Source organism: Haliotis cracherodii, unplaced genomic scaffold, assembly GCF_022045235.1.
Source record: "Haliotis cracherodii isolate W230 unplaced genomic scaffold, xgHalCrac1.p SCAF_18, whole genome shotgun sequence".
NCBI classification, from domain to species: domain Eukaryota; kingdom Metazoa; phylum Mollusca; class Gastropoda; order Lepetellida; family Haliotidae; genus Haliotis; species Haliotis cracherodii.
This window is the reverse complement of record NW_027266273.1, coordinates 11,698,180-11,712,219: the sequence shown is the minus strand read 5'-3', so window position 1 is coordinate 11,712,219 and position 14,040 is coordinate 11,698,180. Positions and strand designations below refer to the sequence as shown.

Here is a 14,040-nt window from a genome sequence, read left to right as displayed (position 1 = left end):
TTCAAACATGCACACTTTTTAAAATCATTTTGCAACAATGTATATTTTGTGGCAGAAACTTAATATTTCTTTTATTAGTCTTAAGCATAATCATTTTTTCCAAGAATATATATTTTTTCGATAAAAAAGTCACAGAGTTTGACACCCTGATCCATTCACCTGCCTCGTATGACGAGCATCTCGTTTGACCTATTCTAACCCTGAAGCTGAAGCAGAGTTCTCTAGCTTAGCTCACCTGGCTGGGCAGCAGCTGCACCTCGGCAACAATAACGACGACCAGATCCCCCACCGCTGTCGTCAGCAACCATGCAGCCTGCACCACCGACTTCAGGCCATTGGGAGCCTACAGACAAAGACAAACTAAGTGTTACTATGTAGACCATTTGGAGCCTAAAGATACATAGGTACCAGGGTTGACTACGGAGGCCATTTAGAGCCTTCAGATACATAGGTACCAGGGTTGACAAAGGAGCCTTCAGGTACATAGGTACCAGGGTTGACTATGGAGGCCATTTGGAGCCTTCAGATACATAGGTACCAGGGTTGACTATGGAGGCCATTTAGAGCCTTCAGATACATAGGTACCAGGGTTGACAAAGGAGACCATTTGGAGCCTTCAGATACATAGGTACCAGGGTTGACAAAGGAGGCCATTTGGAGCCTTCAGATACATAGGTACCAGGGTTGACTATGGAGGCCATTTTAGGCCTAGAGATACATAGGTACCAGGGTTGACGAAGGAGGCCATTTGAAGCCTTCAGATACATAGGTACCAGGGTTGACTATGGAGGCCATTTTAGGCCTAGAGATACATAGGTACCAGGGTTGACGAAGGAGGCCATTTGAAGCCTAAAGATACATAGGTAACATGGTTGACGAAGGAGGCCATTTGAAGCCTAAAGATACATAGGTATCAGGGTTGACGAAGTAGGCCATTTGGAGCCTTCAGATACATAGGTACCAGAGTTGACTATGGAGGCCATTTTAGGCCTAGAGATACATAGGTACCTGGGTTGATGAAGGAGGCCATTTGGAGCCTTCAGATACATAGGTACCAGAGTTGACTATGGAGGCCATTTTAGGCCTAAAGATACATAGGTACCTGGGTTGATGAAGGAGGCCATTTGGAGCCTTCAGATACATAGGTACCAGAGTTGACTATGGAGGCCATTTTAGGCCTAGAGATACATAGGTACCTGGGTTGATGAAGGAGGCCATTTGGAGCCTTCAGATACATAGGTACCAGGGTTGACTATGGAGGTCATTTAGAGCCTTTAGATACATAGATACCAGGGTTGATGAAAGAGGCCATTTGGAGCCAACATAAATATCCGACTATGGAGGGCATTTTTACAAAAACACAAGTAATGTGACAGTTAACGCTAATGCAATACTAATAGAGTTACATCTGTTCCTACAAGATAATCAGTCTGCCAGCATCTACAATGTAGATTTCTCGGCATTATTTGACTTGATGACAAAAGCTCAACTGTCCACCAAATCCTCGACTCAGCAGACTGCTTGGGAAGCAGGTCGGGAGACGAGAGAGGTGCTGCTGAATACTGTCTCATATTTAGAGAATAAGCTACAAGGAATTACGGATTATCTGCCCTTAGTGAATTAATTTTGTAACTTTCAACATTAATTCACAAGAGATAAATTATATGTAATTCTATGTTGTGAGTATGGTATTACCCATGATCTGTTTTCTGAGAAATGTAGAAATATGTGAGTTTCCTTATCTCAAGTGGAGATATCCGCTCAGTCAGTCAGTCAGTTGGAAGGCTGTCACTAGAAATCGTCTAACATCATGAAGAATGCATGACGTCATCTTCAATAATTGGTGCCAATGTGTTTTATGACATCACATTGCTAAAGTCCTCGATAAAAACAGTGGAACAACTATTATAATGCTTATAAAGAATTACTGAAAAATAAAATACATAATGAGACACCTTTAGTCCCTACAACATATTAGGGTTAGTGCAATATGTGAAAGAAAAGTGTTTTGTGTGGCTTCTTTGAGAGTCATTTAGAAGTCGGAGTACTAAGTAAGGAAAGATATATGGGTGAACAATTTCTTTATTACAGTTAGGGGTGATGTAGGTTCTAACACATATGGGTTAACAGTGTTAGAACCTACAATGAAATGTCGCTCCTAATTGTAATGAAGATGCAGTTTATCCACCTTTTTGTTTCGTATGAACAACAATGAAAACTAAATTCCGATCTCTGCTGATACAAAGGGTGTCAGGTTATGGACTCCTACCTGAGAATATGCAAAGGACAGGCCAGTGACGGAGAAGAGGACTTCCCCGACCGTGATGATGACATACTGTGGAACTAGCAGGAACATGGACACCTGATTTTCAGCCAGACCCTGGTACACTGTCACATCCGCCTGGAACAGAAGATTGTCAAGTACACCTAGAACAGAAGATTGTCATGTACACCTAGACGGAAGATTGTCAAGTACACCTAGAACAGAAGATTGTCAAGTACACCTAGGACAGAAGATTGTCAAGTACACCTAGAACAGAAGATTGTCAAGTACACCTAGAACAGAAGATTGTCAAGTACACCTAGAACAGAAGATTGTCAAGTACACCTAGACGGAAGATTGTCAAGTACACCTAGAACAGAAGATTGTCAAGTACACCTAGACGGAAGATTGTCAAGTACACCTAGAACAGAAGATTGTCAAGTACACCTAGGACAGAAGATTGTCAAGTACACCTAGAACAGAAGATTGTCAAGTACACCTAGAACAGAAGATTGTCAAGTACACCTACCACAGCGTTTGATTGCTTATGAATGATGGTTGAACAAAACATTTCTTGCAGCAGACATAGAGGGGATGTTCAGTTTCCCCTCACTGGTCCAGGTGTTCGGGTCTTACCTCATCGTTGAAGTCCGTGGCAGAGTTTCCGTTGTTGAAGACTCGGGTCTTACCTCATCGTTGAAGTCCATGGCAGAGTTTCCGTTGGTGAAGACTCGGGTCTTACCTCATCGTTGAAGTCCGAGGCAGAGTTTCCGTTGGTGAAGAATGGGGTCTTACCTCATCGTTGAAGTCCGAGGCAGAGTTTCCGTTGTTGAAGACTCGGGTCTTACCTCATCATTGAACTCCGTGGCAGAGTTTCCGTTGGTGAAGACTTGGGTCTTATCTCATCATTGAACTCCGTGGCAGAGTTTCCGTTGGTGAAGACTCGGGTCTTACCTCTTGTTGAAGTCCATGGCAGAGTTTCCGTTGGTGAAGACTCGGGTCTTATCTCATCATTGAACTCCGTGGCAGTGTTTCCGTTGGTGAAGAATGGGGTCTTACCTCATCGTTGAAGTCCGAGGCAGAGTTTCCGTTGTTGAAGACTCGGGTCTTACCTCATCATTGAACTCCGTGGCAGAGTTTCCGTTGGTGAAGACTTGGGTCTTATCTCATCATTGAACTCCGTGGCAGAGTTTCCGTTGGTGAAGACTCGGGTCTTACCTCATTGTTAAAGTCCATGGCAGAGTTTCCGTTGTTGAAGACTCGGGTCTTACCTCATCGTTGAACTCCGTGGCAGAGTTTCCATTGGTGAAGACTCGGGTCTTATCTCATCATTGAACTCCGTGGCAGAGTTTCCGTTGGTGAAGACTCGGGTCTTACCTCATTGTTGAAGTCCGTGGCAGAGTTTCCGTTGGTGAAGACTCTGGTCTTACCTCATCGTTGAAGTCCGTGGCAGAGTTTCCGTTGGTGAAGACTCGGGTCTTACCTCATCGTTGGAGTCCTTGGCAGAGATTCTGTTGGTGAAGACTCGGGTCTTACCTCATCGTTGAAGTCCTTGGCAGAGATTCCGTTGGTGAAGACTCGGGTCTTACCTCATGGTTAAAGTCCGCGGCAGAGTTTCCGTTGGTGAAGACTCGGGTCTTACCTCATCGTTAAAGTCCGCGGCAGAGTTTTTGTTGACAAGGGCCAGGGTGTATGTGGCCCCAGACAGCACTGTCACCAAGCCTGCCTGGTCCTTCCACGTGTCCCCTTGGCTCTGTAGCGGGAGGGACACCTTGTACCTGCAACATGGACTCTCCCTGTTACTACATACTACACACACCACGGATGTATTTAAGATTCCAAATTAAGTGCTGCTGGCAGCAAAACTGGGGAAAATTACATTGTTGATAAATTGGATTTTATCAAAAATAAGAACTTTGATAAAGTTTAATTTATCAAAGTTCTTATTTTCCTGAATTCAGAAGTATTTTAACATTGTAATCAACACTGCATTCAATCATTAATGTTAAACTAAACATTGAAGCCTCTTCCTCTACATTGGTCCTGTTATCAGTGAAATAAATGTCACCCTACAAAACCATCACACTAGTTATAAACATTCAAGTAAAGCTTCCAATAAGTGGTATGCAAAGGTAAGCATGTGAAGGACATTTCCAAATTTGATGCATCAGTGACAAAAATAATGTCCCATGCAATTCCTTATTTTGATTGGTACCATTCGTCAACGTGTTTCTTCAGGGTTAACAATTTTCTTGCCTTTGCATGTGTTTGTGACATGATAGTCGGAATCGACAATCAAATCAGCTTTTGGCAGATATTTCTTATGAATACAGAATGGGTTTTGTTGCTTTTATTATAACTACAATGTTGTTTCCAATCATGGAATTTGTATTGACATTTGCTGCAGATTTTGGGGCTGAATATCAGCCTCTGAGCATGTCTAGGTAAACCCCTGCACTGTGTACAAGTGTACATTTGTTTATCCCTTGGTGATCAAAGGCTCACATCACATATCATCTTTTGCAGCTGGTTCTCTTTAAAATGTGTAAAAGTTTGCATCACTAGCTCAAACTAGGGATTATTATTTGGATGTATTGGTCTCAATGCTGGAGCAAGGTCAAGCTTAAAGTATTGGTGATGTTATTTTTGATAAAATTTGTAATACATTTCACTTAATCATTTTCAAAATTTGGTTCATGATATGGTGATAATTTTGCTGAAATTGTAAAGGTTGGTTCGGCTGACGTTCAGGTACTACCGTCTTCAGTAATTGGACGATACATTGATGCATTGGTGGATCGCGCTTTTTCACTTCTCGGTACAAGTATCGATCACAATTGCACACAAAGTAAAAAATATCGATTCTTACCTTAATTTTATTCTACAATAAATGTTACACCATACACTACTTACTAGCAAAAATGAGCAGTGAAAACATAAATATTTATATCTATTGCGCCATACTTGACAGTGCCAACTGTAAATTGTTGGTGTGCCAGGTATTTGGCCATCCTGTCTGTGAAACAGATGGCTTACACACCACAGATAAGAGCACATGCAAGTATCATGATATGTATCTGATTGTGAGCAAGGTATCGTGATATGTATCGGATCGTGTGCAAGGTATCGTGATATGTATCTGATTGTGTGCAAGGTATCGTGATATGTATCGGATCATGTGCAAGGTATCGTGATATGTATCTGATTGTGAGCAAGGTATCGTGATGTGTATCGGATCACACAGTTGGTGTATATCGTCCCAGCCCTTATGTCTTCCCCCAAGTTAGCCATCATCAACTCACACTGCTGGCTCTATGCTGGTGTATGCAGTAGCGTTGTCTCGGCTGATGTTGAGGTAGACAGGTGTCCCTGCCACCTCCTTCCCTTTCATTGGCACCAGTCTGACTCTTTGGGAACTGTTGGTATATGGCAGGTTGCTGACAACACTGGAACAATCAGGGACAGATATAACGCTACTCACTCAAGAACCCACCCATCTGGCCAGTCATCGTCTTGTAACCATGGCTGGCCACTCTGCATGGACATAATGATGTTACAGTCTTCGAGTAAGTGAGTGAGTGAGTATGATTTTATGCCACTTGTAGCAATATTCCATCAATATCATGACAGGGGGACACCATTGCATAGTAACCATGTGGGGAATCGAACCCAGGCCTTCGGTGTGACGAGCGAACACTTTAACAACTAGTCGACCCCTCCGCCCCTACACTCTTTGATGGACATCACGATATTGATCCTGCTCGCACTTCAAGTCTCTGATAATGGTCACAAGAGAGTTTATTGTCATGATTGTCATGCACAACATGGGCGGATACAGCTTTTTTGAAAAGGGGGGTGCACAATTAAGATCTATTTATTGTCTTTGGTGGTAATTTATACAGAAATAAAGATTTTTTTCGAAATAAAAAGGAGGCGTGCGCAACCCCCCTCTGTATCCGCCCATGCACAAATATTTCACCAAAACGAACTCTTAGTACCATGTGAACTTGTAGTTATAAAATCAGTCATTACATGTGTGAATAGCAGGGTGTACAGAACTTTAAGAGCTGAATGTTTACGTACACACTTTGACCTTTGGTCTTGAAGTACACAAGCCGATTCAGTTAATACAATCCCATGTACCTCACTCGTGACAAAAGTAAGGATCAATTGAGGGAGTGAGTCAGTGATTTGTGATTTGCTTTTAACAGTATTCCAGTTATATCATGGCATGTCAGTTTAATGTGGGAGGAAAGCCCGAAGTGATACAGGTCTCAGACATTTACCATGAGCACGGGTTCCAGACCAGGAATCCAACCCACAATCACAGGTCTTTGGTTTGCCCAAGGGAAGCAACTCTGCACAACAAATTGCGTCACTTCGACGAGTGGACCCCCAAGTATCAACTGAGGTGCAGAGCCAATGTCCAACATTAGGTGGGGTGAAATGGGGTTTAACGTCTCGTCCAAGATTATTGCACTTATATGGCAACGTGCATGTACGTGTGTGTGTTTGTGTGGCTGCTTGTACTAGTCTGACTGATGCCGATTTATAGTGCTAGCTCACTGAGATACCATGCCACAGTTTAACATGAATACCCCACTCAGAAACAGTATACTTACTCCGAGCCGACCAGTCCTTGTTTTAGCCCCTTAATGCCGAACGCCAGACAGGGTAACAACAAGTACCATCTTATCACATCTTTTGGTATGACGCGGCCGGGGATCGAACCCCGGACCTTCCGCTCTCCGGGCGGACGCTCTACCACTAGACGACGGAGGCTATCATGTCCAACATTATAAAATGAACATGAAATGGGTACACATACTTGTAAAGACAAAATGACGTAATAGTTACCTGACATCGGCCTGTCCATTACTGGGTTTTGTCCTCTTGTCTAGGAACTGAAGGACAAAATTTCAGGAATGAAAATGTCTGATGAGAATATAATTAAGGGATTATTGAGACAATATGACAAAAATGTTGAACTTGTGAACATGGATTAAAATCAACAACAATCTTTGATAATATCGTATTTGACGTAATAAGCGCCCAGGGCCCTCTCAAAATTAGAAATAGAGGGCCCTTATTAGAATATTATTTTGGTGGAAAAAAACAGAGTTGAAAGACAAATTTCATGGTTTATGCTGACGGTCTGAACTGTTTATATATGACAGATATATTTTTCCAGAATTTAATTGCCCATGATTTAAGGGTGCATATAACACACGAGTGCGTATTATACACAAATGAATAAGTCAAATAATTGTGGACATTGATCAATAGGAAGAGATGCTAATTGGGATTGTTCACTTGCGAATATATTAGCAAATATTGCTGTGGCGCTTATTAGAGAGGGGCGCTTATTACGTCGAATACAGTAGTTGGATGTTGGCGTATCAGGTCAATTCTACATTGAAATATTGCTGTCCAGGGTTTTCATAATCAAGCCTTTCATTGAATTTCCATACAATTCAGGGTTATAAATTCAATTATATCTACCAAAACTTTTAATATTAATAGCCTAGCATTTTGATAATTTGACTTATTTTAAGCAAAACGACTAAAATATCCATGTCAAATGAACTAATCAACCACATGCCTGCTTCAAGGTCATGTGACCTTGAGAATCTGTCATGATGACGATGCGGTATGGTGTGGCTGCATCAAACAGGAAGGTGCCCGTCACGGAGCTTGTCTTGTCCTGCTCACAGGCGGCAGACATCGACATGCTGCCGCTCTGATGGCGGTACATACCTGCATACTGTCAGAAGGGGATTCATCATAACACCACAAAATATAATGCAAGAAATCATACAGAAATATTGAACATTTTATGAGTTATGCAAAAACCTATCCTCATTTGAACCAAAGTCCAATTGGTTACCTTCAAAACGCAAACAATAAGTTAAAAAACTGTGTGAAACCCACTGCCAACTACATATGCACAAAATTCAAAACTGTTTAGAAAAAATGACAACGCAATTGCCATAAATAGATTTTTCAATATGTCTGCTGTAGCGGCCAATGGGACAATGGGATTCAAACTTCTTAAACATGTTCATAACTGGGTCAGAGATTTAATTTGAAAAAAAACCAGCAGTATATGATATTCCATATACTTATTGATTATCAGATTTCATAATGATACTTCATACATGCAAAAATGGCATGGACAAATATAACCAAGTCAGTATGAATGCAGTGGTGGCCATTTTGCCACATGGCCAACAGACCCTCACTCTGCGTTTGTTTGTTTGTTTGTTTGTTGTTTAACGCCTCACTCATCAATATTCCAGCTATATGACGGTGGTCTGTAAATAATCGAGTCTGGACCAGACAATCCAGTGATTGACATTATGAGCATCGATCCACGCAATTGGGACCGATGACATGCATCAACCAAATCAGCGAGCCTGACCAGTGACCACCCAATCCCATTAGGCACCTTTTACGGCAAGCACAGTCGCCTATTACGGCAAGCATGGGTTGCTGAAGACCTATTCTACCCCGGAACTTCACGAGTTCCCTCACTCTATGAGCAGCATTTACAGACAGCATTGCTGGGATCAGATGCACAAAATTTCAGCCTCGTGAACCAAGAAGTTTCGGACAACATGTCAAAAATGTAAAAAAGCTGCTTTACACGGACACCTTGAAAAGACATAGGCTTACTTGACTTTCAGTGACACTGCCAAAAGGGTCAGTGTCAAATGGTCATATGGTCTTTGAATACTAAAGGAACACTTTGTTGGTTTGTGTGTAACAATAAGCTCAGTGATCTCACCTGGTGGGTGCTAATGTTGCCAGTATAGAAAGGGGAGGTAAGTGAGATATTGCACTTGATTGTGTTGATGACTGTGATGCCAGATTCCCCCGTGGCTAGGGGTGCCTCCTTGCCGGCCTGGAACATGTCACTCAGATACATCAACTATATGGCACTTGTGGGAACATACAATGTTTGTTGACTGATCTTTCTGTAGGCATTGCTGGTATCCTAGGCACGTACCACGATTAGTAGATATTTCCAAAAGATGCATGGAAGATGACAAACATACAGACACACCCAGACACTCATAGACAGACACAGGCACACAGAACATACAGAGACTGAGACAGAGGGAGACCTACCCACCCAACCACAGACACACCACATAGACACACACAGACACACTCACAGGCACACCCACATAGACACAGACACACTCACACCCACACCCACACCCACATAGACACACACAGACACACCCAGACTCTCATAGACAGACACAGGCACACAGAATATACAGAGACAGAGACAGACCTACCCATCCAACCACACTCGCACGCATATACACTCAGACACACCCGCACAGACACGCAGAGTCTGGAACACAGATACACACCCACACACACCCACATAGACACAGACACACTCACAGACACACTCACATAGACACCCACATAGACACAGACACTCCCACATAGACACACTCACAGACAGACACACTCACAGACACACCCACATAGACACAGACAGACTCACAGACAGACAGACAGACACTCACAGACACACACCCATATAGACACATACACACTCACAGGCACACCCACATAGACACAGACACACTCACAGACACACACACATAGACACAGACACACTCACAGACACACCCACATAGACATAGACACTCCCACATAGACCCACAGACACACCCACATAGACACAGACACACCCACATAGACACAGACACACTCACAGACACATACATATAGACACACAGGCACTCACAGACACACCCACATAGACACAGACTCACAGACAGACACACACGCAGACACACGCAAAGACACAAATTGACAGACACAGACATACCCACACCAACATAGACACAGAGATACAGACACACACAGACACACATCCACCCACCCACACGCACTTATGCATACACACGAAACATACACTCACACACACAGGGCATGTGTGTACATATGGGATGCTACGCACATCACATACACACATCGTGCCACATAACCTATTTATGTTGAAGTCAAGTTTTACATATTATGCATGGAGGGTACATCTGACCTGACAGTCAAAGTAACGCAGCCATGTCACAGGCTTGTTTCATGATACTCACATCTAGTTTAATCTGTACAAGTCCTGCGACTATGAACGCTAGAACACCGAAGCTCATACCCACAACCATCCGCTGTAGAGGCCTGGAAGAGAGACGTCACACCATCCGCCATTATCAAGGTATCAAATCTCCACGAAAAGATGCAGGTACAAACAGTACAGTCATATTGTAGCAGTACATACAGTAAATATAATCTTGGGACTCATATTTAGATTTTCTCTTGAAGTTCTGAGAATCAGACTATTTCTCTCATTCCAGTTATAGTTATGAGTAATTGGACATTTCCAGTGGGCCGGACTGGGCCCTTATTCAACTCATCCTCCGTATGAAGACAGTTTGTCTGTGTGTATATATGGTTTCTATAACCGGACTGACCTGTGTGGCAGTCTACAGCAGTCTAGCAGGGGATAGATGATGTGTTCAAATACTGGGATGAGGACGATGATCAGCAGTGGGTTCAACACCTAGAACAAGAATAAGCAAATCATCAGACATGTTTTATAACTGTGAGGTCATCAGACATGTTGTATAACTGTGAGGTCATCAGGCATGTTGTATAACTGTGAGGTCATCAGGCATGTTGTATAACTGTGAGGTCATCAGACATGTTGTATAACTGTGAGGTCATCAGGCATGTTGTATAACTGTGAGGTCATCAGACATGTTGTATAACTGTGAGGTCATCACACACCTATAACTGTGAGGTCATCAGACATGTTGTATAACTGTGAGGTCATCAGGCATGTTGTATAACTGTGAGGTCATCAGACATGTTGTATAACTGTGAGGTCATCAGACACCTATAACTGTGAGGTCATCAGTCACATTGTATAACTGTGAGGTCATCACACACCTATAACTGTGAGGTCATCAGGCATGTTGTATAACTGTGAGGTCATCACACACCTATAACTGTGAGGTCATCAGACATGTTGTATAACTGTGAGGTCATCAGGCATGTTGTATAACTGTGAGGTCATCAGACATGTTGTATAACTGTGAGGTCTTCAGACACCTATAACTGTGAGGTCATCAGTCACATTGTATAACTGTGAGGTCATCACACACCTATAACTGTGAGGTCATCAGGCATGTTGTATAACTGTGAGGTCATCACACACATATAACTGTGAGGTCATCAGACATGTTGTATAACTGTGAGGCCATCAGACACCTATAACTGTGAGGTCATCAGTCACATTGTATAACTGTGAGGTCATCACACACCTATAACTGTGAGGTCATCAGGCATGTTGTATAACTGTGAGGTCATCACACACATATAACTGTGAGGTCATCAGACATGTTGTATAACTGTGAGGCCATCAGACATATTGTAACAACACCCAACTGTTGGCATATTACACTGTAACAACACCCAACTGTTGGCATATTACATTGTAACAACACCAAACTGTTGGTATATTACATTGTAACAACACCCAACTGTTGGTATATAACACTGTAACAACACCCAACTGTTGGTATATTACATTCTAACAACACCCAACTGTTGGTATATTACACAGTAACAATACACAACTGTTGGTATATTACACTGTAACAACACCCAACTGTTGGTATATTACACTCCGACAATACCCAACTGTTGGTATATTACACTGTAACAACACCCAACTGTTGGTATATAACACTCTGACAATACACAACTATTAGTATATTACACTGTAACAATACCCAACTGTTGGTATATTACACTGTAACAACACCCAACTGTTGGTATATTACACTGTAACAACACCCAACTGTTGGTATATTACACTGTAACAACACCCAACTGTTGGTATATTACATTCTAACAACACCCAACTGTTGGTATATTACACTGTAACAACACCCAACTGTTGGTATATTACACTATAACAACACCCAACTGTTGGTATATTACACTGTAACAACACTCACAACCATTCACAACAACTATACCTGAAACTGGTCTGGTTTCAATCGCCCAAGGCTTCCCTGAAAAATCACACAAGGAGCAAGTTTAACAAGCTACAAAATAGTGCTAAGGCCCTCCTTTTCACTTAGTACAAGTGCTTTCACATTTAACAAAATATATTTTAATTGTAAAAACTAACCACATTTCACAATTTCATGTCTTCAAAACATCCAAGTCTCATATTGTTTACGAAATTCATGCATTTTCAGCTCTGGCCAACATGTTTTGCCTGGAAGAAGATTCTTAAACATTTTTCACAATAAAAAACATTGTCTATAATGCCAGGAATAAATCCAATGCCATCAGCCAGTGCTCGACACAGGATTATCTCCCTTGGCATGTAGCCATCTCATACTATCTGGATTTACATCCATAATGACCTTATACATATCCTATATTTGCCTCCATGGGGTTAAATAAAGACGAACAGCTACTACAATACAGTGGAATAAGTTTTACCATTGACCCATCCATTTCTTCTGCCTGGAGCGTCCATCTGGAGCCCTGAAACAAAATGAAGCACAATGTTTCACAAGAAACACATAGTGACACATTAATCAATCCATGCTAAGTCCTAAAATTCATAAAAGGTGCTTGTTGTTTGATGATTCTCTCTGCTTTATCCCCTGATATGACAGGATGTGTCCCAGACAAACCGGTGATTGATAGTATGAGTAACGTGCCATGCAAGCAAGCAAAACCTGAGGACGACCAACCGATGCATTCAGTGGCCTCTTACACCATCCAAAGGTTGATTGGACCCGTTCCTACATAAATGAACTGAGGTTAGTAATTTTGAAGTGGGCAAAGTTTGGATAAAAATAACATCAATTGTTTATGGTTGTTTGTTTGTTGTTTAACGCAGCACTCAGCAATATTCCTGTATGACGGCGGTCTGTAAATAATTTAGTCTAGACCAGCCAATCCAATGATAGACATCATGAGCATCGATCCACACAAATGGGATACATTGACATACATGAACGAAGTCAGCGAGTCTGACGACCCGATCCCTTTAGTCGCCTCTTACGACAAGCATAGTCGCCTTTTATGGCAAGCCCAATTCTACCCAGGATCTTCAAGGGTAAAATTATTTATGAGTGAGTAAGTAATTGTTGTTTTCTGCTTAATTCTAGCTATGTGTGTGTGAGCAGTAGCAGTCATCTGTGTTTGCGTTGTGTGGGCGTGGGTGTGACTGCCGGTGTGGGTGTGGTTGTGGGTGCGGTTGCGGGTGTGGTGCAGGTGCGGGTGTGGGTGCAATAGTGCAATAGTGCTGGCCCACAGATACACCATGGCCCACTCGGACATAGTTAGTCTGCCATACAGACCCTGTAACAAATATATCCAATACAGCCCATGCAAGTCTATAATATTTGGCAAGTCTAGATTACTGCAGTTTCAGGAAATGAAGAAAATATCTAGGCTCCTTTTCATTTTATTTTATAACTATATTATAACTATTATAACTATAATTAAACCACTGTTTTTTCTGTAAAATGTGTTCATTTCAGAGACTAGATGTTTGTCTAGGGCATAGTGCATGTATACTGATTCAGAGTTGACCATTTATTGTACTCTCTCCTCAATGCCAAGTGCCTTACAGGGTAAAAAAAGTACCATCTTTTAACGTCTTTAAGCCTGGGAATCGAACCCCCAGCCCTCCACACCCCAGGTAGACACCCTTTCTACATGCC

The 14,040-nt window shown here is 42.2% G+C and overlaps 1 protein-coding gene across 1 annotated transcript in view; it reads right to left on the bottom strand.

The window, feature by feature from the left end:
• LOC139465771 (solute carrier family 15 member 1-like) overlaps nt 1–14,040 on the bottom strand; it is a 53,004-nt gene that overhangs the window by 6,079 nt on the left and 32,885 nt on the right. The window contains exons 13-23 of the mRNA XM_071247662.1: nt 12,806–12,850; nt 12,331–12,366; nt 10,759–10,847; nt 10,384–10,465; nt 9,051–9,167; nt 7,866–8,027; nt 7,121–7,167; nt 5,566–5,709; nt 3,906–4,041; nt 2,270–2,401; nt 236–343 (exon numbers count right to left, since the gene is read on the bottom strand). Coding sequence (XP_071103763.1) covers nt 236–343; nt 2,270–2,401; nt 3,906–4,041; nt 5,566–5,709; nt 7,121–7,167; nt 7,866–8,027; nt 9,051–9,167; nt 10,384–10,465; nt 10,759–10,847; nt 12,331–12,366; nt 12,806–12,850 — 1,098 coding nt within the window. The remainder of the gene's footprint in view (nt 1–235; nt 344–2,269; nt 2,402–3,905; nt 4,042–5,565; nt 5,710–7,120; nt 7,168–7,865; nt 8,028–9,050; nt 9,168–10,383; nt 10,466–10,758; nt 10,848–12,330; nt 12,367–12,805; nt 12,851–14,040) is intronic.